Source organism: Anas platyrhynchos, chromosome 9, assembly GCF_047663525.1.
Source record: "Anas platyrhynchos isolate ZD024472 breed Pekin duck chromosome 9, IASCAAS_PekinDuck_T2T, whole genome shotgun sequence".
NCBI lineage: Eukaryota > Metazoa > Chordata > Aves > Anseriformes > Anatidae > Anas > Anas platyrhynchos.
The window spans coordinates 18,438,595-18,457,794 of record NC_092595.1 but is presented as its reverse complement, the minus strand read 5'-3'; the positions used below and the strand labels follow the sequence as shown (position 1 = coordinate 18,457,794).

The following is a 19,200-nucleotide window of genomic DNA, read 5'->3' as shown; positions in this document are numbered from 1 at the left end:
AAACATTTCAAATATTAATCATTGTTTTAAGTATTTCTTCTACAAAATTAAATCCGTTGTAAATGCCCTTTTGTTTTATACAGTATGTCTGGCTGAGGTTCCAAAGACAAACCAGTACTTTTCTACTGTAGTATGGCAGTGCTTTGTTTTCATATGTGTAGTTCAGAGTAGGTTTTAACCATGCAGTAGCAGCACAATGCTGTTAGGAAGGTATTTAGTCTTCCACTGTGCTTCCCATCAGTTTCCAAGCATGCTTGGAAATACAGAATTTGAAAAAGAGTTACATGAATGATTTTCTTTAAAAGTTAAAGTTGTAGTTAATTATCATTGCATGGATTCTTTGCTCAGATTCTTTGCAGCAAAAGATGTGAAACAACAGTAGTGGTCATGGTGCATTTTGTTCAGTTATGAAAAATTCTTCTCTGTAATACTGCACAATTTGTTCTATGAACAAAAACCTGAAGCTTGAGAAGTGAATTCTAGTTGCATGTTACTTTTTTTTTTTTTTTGAACTGTGCGAATATGGGAGAAAATGTAAACAGGTAATTCTCCAGGTCATTTTGAAACATTGCTTAGGCTTGCAGTACATACTTAGGAAATGAGATCTGAAGTGCCTGTAGAAGCTGGACTGTGTCTCCCCACTGACAGTCTGCCTTCAGTACCACGACTCTGGGTGTGCTGAATGCAGCCTGTTGCTTAGGGTAGAGGCAATAGCTTACTCTCGTATTATTTTTGAAGAGTAATTTCGGAAACTTGAAATGACAAGTGCTTTATAACTGAGAAAGTGTTCATCACATACACTGTTAGTTTTCCTTTCAGTGATTTTTTTTTTTCTTTCAGAAAGAGGAGGAAGAAGGGAAAGTCCCTTCAGATAAATGAGACCTACCTCTGAGCTAGCACATTAGTTAGTATTTCATTCTCATCTCTTCCTCCTCTTTGACTTACCTCAGCATTTATTTTTATACTACCAGTTCATTTAGTTTGTAGCACACATTTACTGTCGTGAAGGTAAATATTTACTCATGTAATAGACTTGTTCTTCCCTACCCTCTGACCTTGGGTTAACCTGCTCATAACAGCTCCGGTTTGGGCTTCCTGATAATTGGCTCAGACACGTTGTTAACCTGTGCAGGTTCCGTATTGCCAAAAAAAAAAAAAAGAAACACACCATAGATCTTAGGCAAATTGGATGTCTCCCCCTCCCTTTAAACAGTTCAATACTGTGGACTGTATGCTACATGGCATGGGAAAATGCAATGTGCTATCTTATTTCATTCAGGTTTCAGTGTAATATTATGACATGGTCCCACAGACATCAGATTTCATTCAGTGAGTTAACAGGGAAATTTACAAAGCAGTGAAATTCTAAGTTTGTTATGCACATGTATGCAATTAATTCATAGTTCAGAGGAAGCTAAAGGTTAAGTGCTCTGCCCTGCCTACTGCGTGGGGCTGTTACCCAGAGGATAAAGTTGGGGACAAAGGTTTTTGTTTGCTTTTTTTTTTTTTTTAAGAAGGCTTCTCTTCTAATTGAACTTAGCTCTTTAATGTTATCTTCATGACAGATGTCTGCTGAAATCTGGTGCAATCATTTTTAAACCTAATGCCTTTAAATTAGTGGCATTGATGTAGATAATCATATTTTACAGAAACTTTGCGTTTTTGTAGGAGTTTTAAAATCCAATCAATTTCAGTAGAACTATTAAAATTGTGTTAGTTGCCTATGGTAAGATGTACAAATCTAAGTGAAGTATTTGGTGTTCTGTGAGTATCTGTGAAATACCCTCAAGAATAGAATAAACCATAGTGATTTGTAGATATAAAGACATGCAACAGATTCTGCAGTGACAATCATGTATGTGACTTCATGATGTCTTGTTTTGATATAGTACCTTTCTATCACAGGAAAAAAAAAAAGAGAATTTAGAATTTAGTAATCTTTTTACTTTCCTTACTTGAAGCTTTACTTTTAGAGTTTGACTTATCCTCAGACATTATTGATTATCTGGCACTATTGAATTTTAAATGTGACTTGTCACAGAACTTCTTTCTAAAACTGAAAAATTGTTCTTTCTCAGTATCGAGAATCTATATAATACACATGCATCCTGTATATATAAGATATACTCTGCTTGTATATTAAAAATATAATATATGCCATGTCTGATTAGATCTTTGTATCTTAGGAAATCTTAAAAGTAACACTAGTTAGCCTTTCCTTTTCTGTCTTGAATTTTTAACCATTTTTTACTCTTAACTTGATATTTAATGTAGCAGTATATTTTCAGGTGTAGCTATCTAAATTCCATTCTGCATCTTAAATGGTAAAAATAGCTCTGCATGTTGTGTATCTGTAATACATTAGAGAGCTCATGGAATAGAGGAGAGTAGAGAGAGATTCTAGAAAAAGCTTGTAAGAGTTTTTCTAGTCCTTTTGATGTTGAGTTTTAGAGTAGAAGAGGAGAGAATATAGAAATATCATCTACGGATACATTGTGCACCAAAAGACCTAGGTTATTAATAAAATACTTTCAGAAAAACTCGTATTTCCATATTTGTGTGTATCCAAAAATTATAGTTTGGCCTAAGATGAGATGATACAAGCAAGTCTGCTTCGTGTTTTCATGATAAAAATTATGAGATATTGGCACAGGTTGCCCAGAGTGGTCATGGAGTGACCAGCCATGGAGCTGAACATGAGCCCAACCAACTTGATAGGACTTTGGGGTTGGTCGTGCCTCAAGCAGGAGGTTGGACAGTGGCGGCCTCCTGAGGTGCCTTCCAACCCAAGCTGTTCTGTAATTTTGTGTCTCTTACCATTAATTACCACTAAAGCAGCGTGTCATTGCAAGATCAAGTGAAGCACCTGCAGATGGTCTTGGCAGTTGTGACGACAATGAGAAAACAAATTCAAGTCCTGCTGTCTCTTCTTGCAGCTCCTGAGTTGTATGCTCATGTTAGGGCAGAAGGCTTCTTTTGAAAAAGCATTCACTGTGTATTTTTTCCTGTTGGTTTGTAAGTATTTCGGTTGCTAACAGTGTCTTGGAGTGATGCTGAAGGAAAACTTTTACATCTGATCATTAAAGTTTGGGGAGGGTGCTCTGTATGAAAAATTCTTCACTGGCATTCTTACCTGCAGATGTGTCCTCCGTGTTGCCACTGTCTTGCTTAAAATAGATAACTCCTCAAACCTCAGCATTCCTTCCTCCTTCATCTTGCTTTCTAAATTAATGTGCAGGGACAAACTACAGTAGAATCCTTTAACATTTCTTCCTCTTTTCTTGGTGTGCTTCAAGAACATCTCTCTGTAGCTCCAGATTTGACAGGCGTTCCCGTTCTTTTCTTAGTAAAAGTGTATTTCTTCTGAATTCTTAAAGAAAGAGAACAGTCGTATGCCATAATACCATTGTAATATGGTGAGCTGGCTTTCTCATTTTACATCTTTAGAAGATGTCTAAGCAGTTGCGTTGAACACCTGCTTCTTGCTGTCTTACTGACAGTGTGCAGAAAATCCCTTGGAATTTTATTAAAGGAAGAGACAACTGGGAATGGGAACCGGAATTAGTGAGAAAATGGAGGCAGTGGGGAGTGGAAAGTTGTGGAGGAGCTAAAACTGATATGGAGTCTCCGTAAAGGTCATAGAATCCATACTTGCATACCTAGCAAAGCTGGAATGGCTTCGTCTTTAATAGTGCATGGGTCATGCAGATCTTAAACCTCTCTAGATATAGTCCACAAATGGAATCTTTCTGCATATCCCTTGTAAGACAGGCAATATCCAGAAAGGTGTCATTCTTGCTCTTTATTAATTTTCCATGTGTTACCAAATAAATACTGTACATACCTTGTGGGCAGGTTCATCTAATGACTAAAAATCAGTGCACTTAAAAACTGTTCATACTTTTTAAGCACGTGAAAGACTAACGTAATATAGCTAAACCAGATATTTAGGGTGATCATTTTCAGTGTTTTATCCCCAGGCTATGAAAACACACAATTAAAGTAGTTCTTCTCTCTCCCCTCCAAGATAACTGTGCTTTAAGATTTAGAAATGGGTGTTGAGAAGTGTTCTTGTTGATTTTGTTTATTTTACTTATGAGAATTCTGCTTCCACTTCTAAACATTGCTCTAGGCCTACACAGCAACTTAGGAATTCCTCGCACTGGCTTTCCAGAATGAGTAGTCAGACCTGACTGCCTTCTGTAAGATTGACTTCAGAGAGGAAACGTTTCTGTTGTCCCCTCTATTGATGTTTTCTTTTGAAGGACCCACTTTTTGTGGGTCTGCCATTTTTTTTTTTTAATTATTATTATTCTTTTGTACTGAGATAACCCAGAGCTTAGGTGAGGTTCTCTTCAAGGTTTTCCTTTGGAAAGGAAAAAAACCCACCCGTAGTGACTGCAATGGGAGTCTGGTATTTGCCAGAAAACGAAGTGCAAAATCTGTAGGAGTACATTTGGTCTGTCTGGGCACTTCACTAGACAGGCACATATCTCTGTCATGTTTTCCAGTGTGATCCTGTGATCTTTGTTTTACTGTATGGAAATTTTGTCCGGTTCTTTTTATACCGTCACTATTCTTTAGGGGATTTTTGAATGGGAAGTTCAGAGGCACTAAAAAAGAAGATATTTTACTTTTGACAACTTGTCAACTAAATTGCTTGTGTCTTGCCTCTGCCCCTTCTTTTTTTTTTTTTTTTTTAATAACGTATAACAGTCTTGTTTGCAGAAAGATCATCTATTGTTTTCTTAACAGGCTGTCATTTCCTGATTTTTTTTTCCTCCTTAATGGAAAATTGCAGTTGATAAGAATAATAGTGTGTGCTGTTACAAAGAAAAATTACATTGTCTGTGCTCTATTTTTTTTTTTTCCCCTTTTCTTTAGGCCACTGAGGAGGTTTCAAAAAACCTTGTTGCCATGAAAGAAATCTTGTATGGCACAAACGAAAAGGAACCACAGACAGAAGCTGTGGCACAGCTTGCTCAGGAGCTGTACAACAGTGGTCTCCTTAGTACCCTCGTAGCTGACTTGCAGCTAATTGATTTTGAGGTAAGAAGAGAAGTTTAATGTTTCATGTATTGTATATTTTAAAATAAATACATCTGAATTGCTATCTCTTTAACTGGTTAGAACATCTTTCGATCTACAGCTTCTATTTTCTGGCTGGGGCCAAATCATTACAAAAAGAACTCAGTATTCCAAACTGTCTAGAAAATTAAGCAAATACTGAATACAAAATCACTGAATTTAGGCACCTAAGCTGCAGAAAATTGAAGCAGATAAACCTCTAATCCTTATGATACAGTTCTGTTAAAATTATAGAATAATCCTTAATTGTTATGTAGAGGAAAAGGATTAATCTCTTAGTACTAATATTACAGTGAACACAGGCGATAGTAGTATCAGCCACCTCAGTATTCTCGTCTTATTAAATAAAAAGACTTTCAAATTAAATAAATAAATATATATACAAATATAATAAATAAAAAAATATTAAATGACTCATAACATTTAAGAAGAATGTAAAGTATGTATGGTAAAGCTGTTCCTCTTACTAAGTCTTCAGTGTTTCTCTCTCTTTAGAAATGATGATGTAACCGTTTCTGTTTCCCTCTTTTTCTGTTTATATATTTATAAGCAGAATATATTATATATAACATGTTATATATTCTGCTTATATATATATATTTATCTATTTATTTATATAAACAAATACAAGATTTTATTGACTACTTCAAAATAGCAGTGCTTACTTTTATTCAAATATATCTCTATTCAAACCTCGGCCGTATGTCACCACATCACACAGAATAATCTAGCTTCCCACTGCCATGGTGAAAAATCACCCTATTTAGTTCTAAGAAATTGCAGTACAATTGGATTTTCCTGTTTTCCCTGAGGTCCCACAAGAAGTGTGTGGTTGTGTAGGAAAGGAGCCAAAACCCATGTATCTCACCCCACAGCCTTGACCATAAAGGCCATACCACTTAAGGTTGCTTAAGGATGGTATTGTTCATAACCAAGTTGTTCATGATGGGAACAGACTTTGCAAAAGTCCTATTGTAGTATGATGTTCCAAAAATAATAGCTTTCCTCCCTGTTCTTTTCTTCTCTCGCCCCCCGCTCCTTGCATAAGTCCCTCTGATATGTGTTTAATTGTAGCGTGGTGGTATTTATTTTGCTACCCACACAAATGTTTACACCAAACATAAAGCATTCAGGTTATTAAATAAGCATGGAGACCTGGGAAAGTTGAGAGTGAATGCTGAAATATGATGGCCTTTAATTGGCGAAGAAAGGAAATGATGAAACGTCATCTGGATTTTGCTGACCTCTAGATTCTTATCAGTTTGGTGTTTACTCGGCTCGGTTATTAGAGAAGGAAACCTTCATTATCTTCTGGTAATGGAGAATGATAACAATTTGTACAGGCTTGCTCTCATTAAAGAGAACTATTCATTTTATTCCAAAGGGACTGGAAAGGACTGCAAGTAGTTTCCTGCTTTTAGATTTTCTGCTGTTTTGTAACACAGGGATATAACCATTCCCCCTTGAGAGAGAAAAAGTCATTCACCTTGGTTTCCAGGCTGGACCACGTCTGCTTTTTAAGGATGGGATCTGGCAGGCTGTCCAGCTATTGTTTTACCTAGAATTAATGTCAACACACCTGTGCTCCAAACTTGCACTAGATTCAGATTTTGGCTGTTATATCCCAGATCTCAATGATTTGGGGCTTACTACATTTGAAATGATTTTTCTGTCACTGAGAGAGGTACAAACTTGATTTCCTGTTGGTTTTTAAACTTGAATGTTGAGTTCAGCATTTATTCTTTCTGGCGCCTCCCCTTAAGCTTGAGGCCATTCAGCAATGAAGTAAATGTCACCTTTTTTTTTGTCAAGAACTTTGCTCTTCTTGAAGAAGAAGATTTCCGTGGTGGATGCTGAGGTCATAGACAGGGACTGTCTGCCCAGACGCTTCAACTTTCGAAACAAACGTAATGTTTTAATCTTGTGCATAGGAAACTGCCTATCTGAAACTTGCTGGGTGGAAAGACCTGGTAAAAATTATATCTGTAGCTAACAAAACCATCTATTTACCAGTATTAGTAACTCCACTCTTATCTTCCTGCTGACTTACATGTTTGTAGGAGAGATAGCATCCCTTCTGGAACTGTATTTTCTGTTCTTGCTCTTCTTTAAATGAAGGGAAAAACAAAAACAAAAACCACACTCAAAAAAACAACAACACCACAAACAAAAAAAAACAGAAAAGCCTTTTGCATGAGGGGGCCTGGATCCTGCTGGGAAGACAATGCTAGCACAGTTTCACTCTCACCTCTCGTGGTCGTGACTATTGGCACAAGGTTCGGTGCCTGTTTGCTCTTGTTAGCCCATGAGGTCACTTCGCAGTGCTTTCAACAATAACTTGACTTGGTATTACTGCGTGCCACTAGCAGTTCACTTCTGTGGAGAATAAGAAAATGTTGTTCTGGCTGGGGAATCCAAAGCAAAATGTGAGATCTAGAGCAAAATTGGCAATGTTAGTGAATGAGAGTCGATGACTATATTATGTGGAGTTGGAGTAAAGCAGTTTCTGGAAACACTGCTCTACTCATTTCAGAACAAAGAGTTCTGGTGTTGCTTTAGGCTGGCGTTCAGTGGAATTGTAATAGAGAAAACAAGCATTTACAAACAAACTCTTATGTCCTGAAAACAACAGTGCCTCAAACCGTCCGTGGTAATTCACAAACATGCCATTTGTAAAACTACAATCCTCCTACATTTTTACAAACATTCAAATTTTTTTTTTCTTATGCAATCTTCTTTATGGTGATTGGAAAACCGAAGGAGTTTTGAAAAATTGCTGCTGTTTTTTAAATACTTGCTAATTAAATGCAGTCTGAATTTTACTCCAAAGCTTGCAAATGTTACCCTGGAAGTTTATAGTACCAGGTAGAGTTCATCAAGAGAAATGATCTACGTGTGGTCTGTGTTTAACATTCAGGAAGCCTTCACGTGGAATTGCTTAAAAGGCCTTTCTTAGCAAACCCAATCTTAGTACAAGTTTGCCTGGTAGATTTTGAATTACATCTGATAACACATAGTCGTGAAGTTGTATTTATGGCAGTCTGAAATGGAAAGCTAATTGCAGAACTTTGGCTTTTAAATGATGCCTGTGAATGATGGTGAGAAGTGCTTATATTTATAACCAGCTTTTAGTCCATACCAATTTGGCATCTTTAGCTGTGGTCTGAAATGTCGTAGAATAAATAAATAAGAGGTGTATATCTATTCAGAAGAGAATGTTCCCAGCCACTTTCATGCTGCCTGGTTTTTTCATTGTGCATTTTTGTGTGTATAATCTGTGCTGAATTCAAGCATCTTGTTCTTTTTTATACTACTTTGTCTGTTGCAAAATGTGAGACTTGCATTTTAGGTCAGTGGGTGAGTTCTCTTTGTAGTTTTATTTATTTTACTTCCTTAAGTTCCAACTTTAAGTTGAATGTTAACACTGCAGTCAGAAGTGCTCTACAGACAACTAATGGTGGAATTAAATGTTCCTAGAGAAAGGGAGAGGATAACAGAGTATTGAAGAAACACACTTTCAGGCAGAAGCACAGTTGAAAACTGGCAAAAAAAAACAAGAATAAAGCAAGTCCAGGAGACTGAAGCTACACAGAGATGTCAGATAAAATATAAACTGGCTTTATTTCTTAACATAAATAACCTGTGATCTGGCTGAAACATCTGGCTGATACTGTTTAGAATGTTTTGGCATATTTGAAATGGGTATAAAGAAACAGACTATGGATGTGATCTGATTAAGATCTGAGTACAGAGGCTGACTGAACTGCAGAACTCGCTGTGGTATGAACGTATGAGATGATGGTAATGTTTAATTCTTACTTGAACAGTGAACTTGAATATTATGTGTTTAACTACTTATGTTTTTGACAGGGCAAAAAAGATGTTGCTCAAATTTTCAACAACATCCTCAGAAGGCAAATTGGTACAAGAACTCCCACAGTTGAATACATCTGCACTCAACAGAATATATTGTTCATGCTGTTAAAAGGGTATGTATGCTGTGAGGCATAAATACACTTTTTAATGAAGTAAGAAGTTTGTAAATTCAAATTCACAGCGAAGTGCTGAGTTTTGGAACACTTCTTCTTCTTTTGCAGTATAATTGTTTCCCCCCACCCCCCTTTCCTAAGGGCCTGTAAATCCCCTAAGTAAAAGAATATTTGAGTAATAAACACCGGAAATAAACTTTTGCATGAAATACAACTGAAAATTGAGAACTGATTGTAACCTAAAATATTATTACTAGGGTACTGCAGACATTTTCCTTTTGGTATACTGTTTGATCCAATTGAAATTATTTCCTTCTGAACTTACTCATTTATCGAGTAGTAAAGGCTGCTTTTTTTTTTTTTTTCCCTTTAACCACTGTCCTTTCCAGTTTGCTGTCATACCCCATGGTCTTAGTTTGTCTTAGACATTTTATTCATAGTGATTCATATTCCTGTAGTCACATAAATGCACCAGCTCAAACTCAGCCTAACAGAATGACTCAGAGCACATGCATGTTAGCCTCCTCTTTCTTCCTCCGTTCTTGTATTAGGGTTGGAGCTGCGTCATCTTTAAAGTCCCTTCCAACCTAAACCATTCTATGATTATTTCTGGTTCTTGGTGTTGGAGAATCATGTCATACCGAACACATGGTTGCACGTGTAGAGCTGTGGATCTCAAACATGAAAGTAGAATATGTTGTTAGCATTTTCTTGTGAAAATAAGATTTAAAAAAAATGAGAATGTGCTACATGTAAGAAGAATTGTTCATGTTTCTATTGTCATTAACTAGGAAAGTTCTGAAAGTTGCAACTCCAATATTAATTCTAGGATAGAAAAGTTCATCAATATTAATAAGCTATTCTTGAAGTGTAGCCATTTCAAGTATTAATTATATAATTAAAGCTTCTGGGTAAGCTTACTTCAGTAAGCTTCCATGGACCACAGTTGGTTAGTACTCAATCCACTTACTGGGTTGGCTAGAAGATGAAGCAAAGGCACGTACTTCTCAGTGAGATATTTGCCTATGTTACGTTGAGATATGAGGATAATCAAATATGTTTTTAACATCTGAACAGGAAGTGTTACTTTGTTCTTCCTTCCTCCTCCTCCTAGTTCATAGCAGTAAATAGAGATGCTCACCGAGTTCAGAGTGAAACCTGCCAAATATATTGTATTGGGCTAGTGTATTGGGCTAGTTTATTTTCACGTTGTAAGATGTACAGTCTGCCAGAGGCGCTTTGATTTCCCTTTTCCTGTGTTGCAGCCATGATTCCGAGAAGGAAGATTTAAATGTTACAAGGGCAAAACAATTATTAATTGTGGCATAATATGAAAGAGGATATTGATTCAGTACTTCTGAAAACAATTTACGAAAAGACGAATTTGAGATGTAGAGCGATGAAACTACTTTCTCAGCATGCTCTTCTTAATGTGTGACTGAATGAAGATTGCAACACAGTTGTCCTAATTCTTGGTCTGTGTTGTCACTCTTCAGAGAGCATTATTCTGACAGGGATCGTTGAAAGATATTCGTAAGTCAGGATGTTTGAAATGGGCATTTAATTAGCTTTAATGACTTAAGTGTTACATCTGGAATCTGACTGAGTCAATTTATGCTAATTTAAACTATGTGGTAAATTACAAAAAGTCCAGTAGATTCCAAGTCTTCGTGACAAGTTAAATAGGAGAGTATTGCAGCATTTAATGTGAAAATTTATTCATAAGCAAATGTTTTTGTATGATAATTTAGTAAGTGCTTAGTACACACAGTGATGCTTTGCTCCGGAGTTAAGCTGGTGAATTTAAATTGGCTTCAGATGCATTAGGGCCAACACCTTTTTAGGTGGAAGGTGTATAAGGGACTTTGCTTCAGAAGCAAGTAGGAAACAACAGACACAACTTGTCTGTGGATTGGGATAGCCTGTGTTGCAACATGCTGAGATTAGTTTTGGGGTCAGAAAGACAGACCCTTATTCATCCTGTTTTCTACTATTAGTGTGCTTGGGAACTCAAGGAGGTAGTAGAAAGTACAGAGGTGTATTTCTGTCAAATATGTCTCAGAGACACTGTTGTGAGATTTTAGCAGCTGCTGTTGGCATATGCTAAAATCAGCTGAGAGAACACACCAGTATTTGAGCAGGAAAGCCTGCCAACAAAGTGTAGCGACAATTTCTAAACGAAGCTGTCCCTGATGGCTTCATCACTTTCATCAAATCAGTGATGGTCATGTTCCAGAAGGTCTCTGGTAGGAAGTTGCAGATACTGTACTCGAGGCAATACTCGAGCGCAGAGAGTGTAATCCTTAAAATTAGAGGATGCTGCTGCCAACATGTCAAGCTGGAAGCCCGTGATGTATAGAGCAGACGGTGATGCTGAAAATGGTTTAATGAAAGAGTGGCCATGAATTAATGTCCAGTGTTATTAACCATTTAGCTTCAAAACTCATATTAAGGGTAGTTTTATGTAAATTATTGTCAGCTGTAAGCAAATAGCTTTCAAGACAGATCACTTACTGCTTTTCAGATGTCTGCAATTGTACCAATATGTAAAAAGAAAACTGATTTTGAGTACAAATAAAATAGTTTTATTTAATCTTGTTTCTCACTTTATGAATGAATATTGGCAATGATTTGGCAATAAATTGGCAGTGATTTCAGTGATATTTCAGACAAGTATTAGAAGGTGAAATTTAATACAGAAGTGAGTACCTCATTCTTTGAATTCTTGTTTATATAATAGAACAGAAAACTGTAATTAGTGCAGAATTGCAATGGTAACTTCTGAAAGTATTTATAAAGAATCTGTGGCTTTTGTTTTTAAACAGGTACGAATCTCCAGAAATTGCTCTAAATTGTGGGATAATGCTTAGAGAATGCATCAGACATGAACCACTTGCTAAAATAATCTTGTGGTCAGAACAATTCTATGATTTCTTCAGATATGTGGAAATGTCAACATTTGACATTGCTTCAGATGCATTTGCCACATTCAAGGTAAATTACACCCCATATTTAAGTTATTTCTATAGTTTTCCACTGTGTGAACCCAGATATGTGTTACACTCTTGAGCAAAAAGTTTTAAAGAGAGGAGAAAAATATTAGTGAAAATGAAAATGGGTAAGCTGAACATTGTTCTTCCTTATTTCTCACAATGCAAGATATTTAAACATGCATATTCTGTTCCCAATAACAATTCTAGAAAGCAAGATTTAAACTACCATGTTAATACATGTACACTTTCATGCTAGGGAATTTTAAATCTGTCTCTCCAGCTATTCAAGTGTTTGAACTCATTTTCATTGCATTATGTTTGTTTATTGAGTATATTTGATACTACTTCTGGAGGTATTTTTTGTTGTCCTAACCAAAAAAACCCAACCCACAAAACAAAACAAGAAAAAAACAGTTACAGGACTACAAACATAATAGTTATCAGTGTTAAGTAGTGGTCTCAACCTCAACTGTGTATAGCTCTGTGCAGAGCATACCCTTGATCTGTAACTGCCATTCTTCAATGATAGTTCCACAGAACTGCGTGAATTAACATGTAGCAGACTTTTCCTAATTGATCCGAAGGTCCTTTGCAATTCCTACGTATAAGTAACTACTTCCATATCCTAAGTTTCTTCTTTGTTTAAAAATATAGCAACATTGTCTATTGGATGCCTTATGTGCACTCCCGGTTTATTCAGAATGTGAATGTACCATATGTACCATATAATGTATCATACAAGCTTTTATGGAAAATATTGTTTTTACTCTTTTACAGGATTTGCTTACAAGACACAAGTTGCTAAGTGCAGAATTTTTGGAACAACATTATGATAGGGTGAGCAAATATATTTCATTATTCAGAATTTTCTAGTACTGCCTATCTTTGAATAAAACAGTATTTTCTCACCTTATTTAGATTCCTTTTTGGAAATTTATATACAATATTAAGCCAAATGAACCTAAAGTAATTTCTGTCAAAGCAGTACAATTAACATTAAGATCTTACAGTTGAATGTAAAAAGTGTAAAAGCAATAGGCTAAGGCAAAAATCTAATTCTGTGAAAATGTGTTTTTTCCACTAGAGGGAACTCTTTCCTAGTCTTTATCGTTTGTCCATGTTAATGCACAACAGGCCAAGAATACAAGATATCTGGGGACTTCTGAAATTAATGCATAGTGTTCAGTGACAAGAACTACTATAGTTCAAAAAATAACAAGAAATGCTTTCAGTACATTGCAGTCTAGAGATTAAAGCCTACTAAAAGTGTAACTACATATATTTTTAAAGCATATACAAATTTTAAGCAGCACTGACTTACAAGAAGCTATTGAGATTTCAGATCTTGTTTACATTTTTTTTCATGGATTTCCATGCAATTTTTTTATAATAATTTGGAAGAAGAGCACTTGTGGCTCTTGGAAAGGTTTTAACCATTCTCTTTATTCTGTGTTCAGTTCTTCAGTGAATACGAGAAGTTACTTCATTCGGAAAATTATGTGACAAAGAGACAGTCACTTAAGGTAAAGCAATTTTTTCTTCTTAGATGCAAAATTAGAGAATGTCTTCAATTTCAAGGTGGGTTGACTAATTTAAATTACTTAAGTTACTGCCTCGGATAATATGTGTCTTTTTACCTATGTTTTAATTCTTGGGATCACTTAATTTCTTTTAGTCCAGTCCTGCCATTATTTGGCATCCAGTGCACACCAAGTCATTTCCCTCCCTATGCAGATACGGCTATCTGCAAGAGTTGGTTTATTTATCATTTAATTTCCTTCAACAAATATCAACATATTATTTAGTAAAGAGACTCACGTAGTGTGACTACAGCAATTTGAGTTAATCAGAAATATTGAACATAAATACAAATGTAAGTTAACTTGTAGCAAGGGTGCTACTCGTGAGGAAGCTTACTACTCCTGCGACAGTGCTCCCCACAGCAAGAGGTTCTGTGTACTTTTGAGAGTGTAGGAGGTAGGGGAAATAAGTGTATAAAATCCACTGAAGTTTCTGCTTTTTTCTTTTTTTGTTTTTGCATCCCTTCTGGACCAAGTAGGTAGTAAAAGAAGTGCAGATACTTCTCATTTGAAATACTAACTCTCTTTGCTTACCAAGTTCTTGCAGATGATGTATAAGTTTTGTGTAAATAGAAAAAACAATGAAGTTGTGAGGGAAAAAAAAGAGTGAAAAAGTCTTTTTACTTTAAATCCCAGTTCATAACAAAAGGGGAATAAAAGGATACTTTTCAGTTGCATGTTGAAAAAAAGGATGTTTTAGTGTGACTTTTTCTACTTTTACAGACTGATGTAAATTATCCAGCATGTTTAAAAGCAGTTATAAGTTGTCTCTCATCACTTATCTCACCTTGTTTTCCACTTCTAGCTTCTTGGTGAATTATTACTGGATAGACACAACTTCACAATTATGACGAAATACATCAGTAAACCTGAAAATCTCAAACTAATGATGAACCTTCTACGAGACAAGAGTCGTAACATTCAGTTTGAGGCCTTTCATGTGTTTAAGGTAAATTTAAAAACAACCACATGCACAAAAAAAAAAAACAAAACACCAAAACAAAACCAAACAGGAGCTGTTCAGTTGAGTAAACTACTGAGTCTAAATGAAGCTTATCTGAATGTTTGCTAAGTGGTTAAATGAGAAAGAACTACTGTTTGCTATTATGATCCATCTTTACAAATTATCATTGTATTCAGTGATGAGTGACATTTGTCGGGGGGACCAGTGCTCTTTAATGTCTTTGTCAGTGGCATGGACTAGGGGATTGAGTGCACCCGCAGCAAATTTGCTGATGACACCAAGCTGTGTGGTGGGGCTGACACGCTGGAGGGAAGGGATGCCACCCAGAGGGACCTGGGCAGGCCTGAGGCCTGTGCGAACCTCATGGGGGTCAACAAGGCCCCGGGTCAGGGCAACCCCAAGCATCAACACAGGCTGGGCAGAGCATGGGCAGAGAGCAGCCCTGGGAGAAGGCCCTGGGGGTGGTGGTGGATGAGAAGCTCGACACGAGCCAGGAAGTGTGCTTGTGGCCCAGAAAGCCACCCATACCCTGGGCTGCACCACCAGCAGCGCAGCCAGCAGGGTGGGGAGGGGATTGCCCCCTGCTCTGCTCTTGTGGGGCCCCGCCTGCGGGGCTGCATTCAGCTCCGGGGCCCCAGCATAAGGAGGACACGGACCCGTTGGAGTGGGTCCAGAGGAGGCCACGAGGATGATCAGAGGGCTGGGGCACCTCTCCCATGGAGATAGGCTGAGGGAGTTGGGGTTGTGGAGCCTGGAGGAGAGAAGGCTCCAGGGAGATCTTACAGCGGCCTGCCAGTGCCAAAAGGGGGCTGCAGGAGAGCTGGGGAGGGACTCCCCAGCTCTCCTGCAGCATAGTGATAGGGGAACGTAGGGGAGCATAGTGATAGAACAAGGGGGAATGGCTTTAAACTAAAAGGGGGCAGGTTTAGATTAGATGTTGGAAGGAAATTCTTCACTCAGAGAGCGATGAGGCCCTGGCCCAGGCTGCCCAGAGCAGCTGTGGCAGCCCCATCCCTGGCAGTGCCCAAGGCCAGGCTGGATGGGGCTGGGGGCAGCCTGGGCTGGTGGGAGGGGGCCCTGCCCAGGGCAGGGGGTTGGAGCCAGCGACTCTTTGAGGTCCCTTCCAACCCAAACCATTCTACAATTCTATGGTCTTTAAAAAATTGTTTGGAAAGCACTTCAGAACTTTCATATGATTGGTCAGGGTGATCTCTTGGAAAATTTTGAAATTAAGAAAGATGGAGTACAGTAGGACAAGGAGGAATCCGTGATTTTATGTGAAAGCATGAAGCATATTGGAGTTCAGAAGTGTTTTCATCATGCTGCATGGTGCTATGAAGGATAGCAGCGTTTTAACCAAGCCAGCAACATTTCAAAGCCTAAATGTAGTCTGCATATTAAAACAGATACATTTTGACTTTGCAGTAGACAAGCAAGTAACTAAGAGCTTGGAGTTACAGTTTGAGGTATAAAAGTTTTCAGTGAGCTTTAATATACCCATCTGATATCGTATACAACAGAGGATGATGTATTTGCTACAGAATTTAACTGTGATTTTTCAGTGGATTCTGCAGAGGGTATTGTGACTAATCAACTTGTACAAACTGGATTTACCTCAGTACTGTAATGTTTGATTTCTGTTCTAATTAAAATAAAAAATGGGGGGTAGTTTTAAAATAAAACTTTGATTTACTCCATTATGTTTTCTGTATACATTTTGGGATATTGAGTAGGTTTTTTTTGTTTGTTTGTTTGTTTTTTAACTTAAACTCCTGTTTCCTATTACACTAAATGCCATTTGTTTTCTTGCAGGTGTTTGTAGCCAATCCTAACAAGACACAGCCTATATTAGACATCCTTCTAAAGAACCAGACCAAACTTATTGAGTTCCTCAGCAAGTTTCAGAATGACAGGACCGAGGATGAACAATTTAATGATGAGAAGACCTATTTAGTTAAACAGATCAGGGATTTGAAGAGACCAGCACAGCAAGAAGCTTAATCTCCAGTAAACCCCTATAATATTAAACCCAAGTTCAGCATTTGCTGTTAGATATTCAGCATCAGGCACTCTTATCGATTCATGAGGAACATTACTGCTAATCTGCTGTTCAGTGAACGGTTTTTGTTTTTCTTTTTTAGTCCAAGTTGAAAAACATAGCTGCTGCTTTCTTGCACAATGTGGACTTTCTTGATATTTGTGTCATTTCAGAATTCAAAGACACTGCTTGTTTTAGGAGTCCTGAAAAGAAAGATTCTAGGTTCATGAACGCAAACATATAGATACTAGTTTGGTTTAGGAAAGAAGGTATTAATGTAGTTAAGTAACAGGTTGCATGCTTGCAAATCTGAATAAATCTGTATGTTTGCACTTACCTTGTTTGAGATATGAGCACAATGTGACCTGTGCATTCCTGGCACCCTAGTATAAGATTATATGCCTTGATTTAAAAAAAAAAAAAAAAAGTGCAGTGCTTTATTTGTAATCAAAGGGGAAATGTATCTAAGATGTGAGCTTATTGGGATAAACAGTTGTCTTGCAAATAAACTGATATTGAAACTTAGCAACTTTTAAAAGAGTGAAATCTCAAGGTTCATAAGGAAAATGTATATATGCCTTTCACTGCTTTATAGATTTTTTGACATGATTTGATTTTTCTGAGAATTGACTTGTAAACTTGGAAATATGTTCTAAGGGTTTTTGTTAATTTTACTTTTAAAGGTATTTCAGACAGTAGACCTAGCAGTGACATTTTGCATTTCATTTCAACAGTGCTTGCTGGTTTCTTTTGTATATAACTCCTAGGCTGCTCATTTCTTTAAAATATGATTTAATTTGTACAGCAGAGGAATGTTATTGTATTAGTCTGTAACTATTACCTAATATTGAGTTTTGCAAAATGAATGCTCATATGTAATTGAATACTTCAGATCACATGGAAATGCTGATTTAACGATCTTAAGTACTGCAGCATTAAAAGAAAAAAACACAACAAATTCTTTGTATTCACTTATCTAATGGGGTGCCATCAATTAGAGTAGGCTGAAATAGAGAACTGGAACCCTCGATACTAGATTCTTACTGGATACTATTGGCCTTATTCAATTAAACTAGTGTTGTGCTCACCCGCTCTGCAAATGGCAAAGATTATGCTAAATTAATACTGATTCCTCTTACTTCTGGGGAGCCTGCAGTGCATCATTTCTTTCTTACAGTAGGTAACTCAGTACAGTAGTTATGAAAGTGAATGATTTAATCCCCTCTGACTTCAATAAACATAATTACATAGATGTCCTAGGGTAACAAAAGACTTAATTTTGTTGATTTTGTTTTTTAATGCTGCAAACTATCAGTATTTATAAAAACAAAAAAACAACTTTGATTTTGCACCATGTTTTTGTTACTGTGACCATACAAAAGGAATCTACTAAATATAGCTAAACAATGTTATTAAAGTTGTATTTATCCATCATATAGTAACGTTAAGATCACAACCAACCAAACATATGGATTGGAGTCTGAAAGTTCAAATTCTGCATGGCTGAATCTGATTGAGAATGCTATAGAAAATGTTTGTTGCTTCCTGTCCTTTTCCTGATGAAAATATTTTGCAGTCAGCAAAATGAAACTCCTAAGTGACATTTAAGCTGATTTGAAAGCCTTCACAAGGGAAGTCAGCTCCAGAAAACGAAGTGTTTTCACTCAGTAGTTTAAAATTTCTCTTAACATTAGAATTGGCCTTTGCAAATTCCTTAATGCGTCCTTTGCAAACAGACTCATTTTGCCTACTGGAAAGCAAATAGCTTGCTCTTCGTGGAGATCACTTACAGAGGCAGGCAAAATTGGCCATGAGATGACGATATAGTTCAGTACCAACAGTCTCTGGTTTTTTTTTGGTTTATCACAGCTGAGTGGAAGAAAACATCATTTGCCAAGTTACTCACCATAACATATAAGGCTTCCTCTCTAGAAAAATGTAGAAGTGCTAAAAGATTTGTGTCTGTAAAGGAGTGAGAACATTTGGACTGGGTTATAGGTTACTCTATATTAGGTCTTGGAAATAATGGCTATGGTAACTTTTTTTAATATGTGAAAACATTTGAATGTTGGCTTTCGAAAAGAAGTTGTATTTAAATTAAAGCTCATTTGACGTGCTCTTCGTATTAAAACAAAACAAAACAAGCTATTGTTCTGGAAGTGGTTTCTTATCTGCTTGAAGGCTTAAGGATATTACTACAAGTTATTTAAATGTGAGCGGTTTTTGGTTTTGTGTGTGTTTCTTTCTTTTTTTTTTTTTTTTTTTTTAAATAAGAGATGTATACAATTGTAATTCTACTTCCATGGTAGCATTTCATTTCCCCTGAGGAAAATGCATTTCTTATCCAAAAAAATCTGGCTGGCCCCATAATTTAAATTGAAATAAAATTTTGAAGAAAAACGTGTGTGCTTTTACTGTGTTTGTGAAGATCATAAGTTTCTCGTGGATATGAATCTTTTTCCCTTTGTTGCCTTAGAAGGGTTCAGCTTTCTTGCTTTTGAATAGGAAATAATTCTAAGTCATGAATGACTCTGGGTTGAAAAAACGT

At 36.8% G+C, this 19,200-nt stretch overlaps 1 protein-coding gene across 3 annotated transcripts in view; it reads left to right on the top strand.

Annotated features, from left to right (window-relative positions):
- CAB39 (calcium binding protein 39) overlaps positions 1-18,925 on the top strand; it is a 40,559-nt gene extending 21,634 nt beyond the window's left edge. For all 3 annotated transcript variants that reach the window (XM_027463970.3, XM_027463971.3, XM_038183479.2), the window contains exons 3-9: positions 4,885-5,049; positions 8,959-9,077; positions 11,903-12,071; positions 12,848-12,907; positions 13,528-13,593; positions 14,456-14,599; positions 16,427-18,925. In XM_027463970.3, the coding sequence (XP_027319771.1) occupies positions 4,885-5,049; positions 8,959-9,077; positions 11,903-12,071; positions 12,848-12,907; positions 13,528-13,593; positions 14,456-14,599; positions 16,427-16,615 (912 nt within the window). In that variant the 3' untranslated portion in view covers positions 16,616-18,925. The remainder of the gene's footprint in view (positions 1-4,884; positions 5,050-8,958; positions 9,078-11,902; positions 12,072-12,847; positions 12,908-13,527; positions 13,594-14,455; positions 14,600-16,426) is intronic.
- Positions 18,926-19,200: the final 275 nt, after the last annotated feature.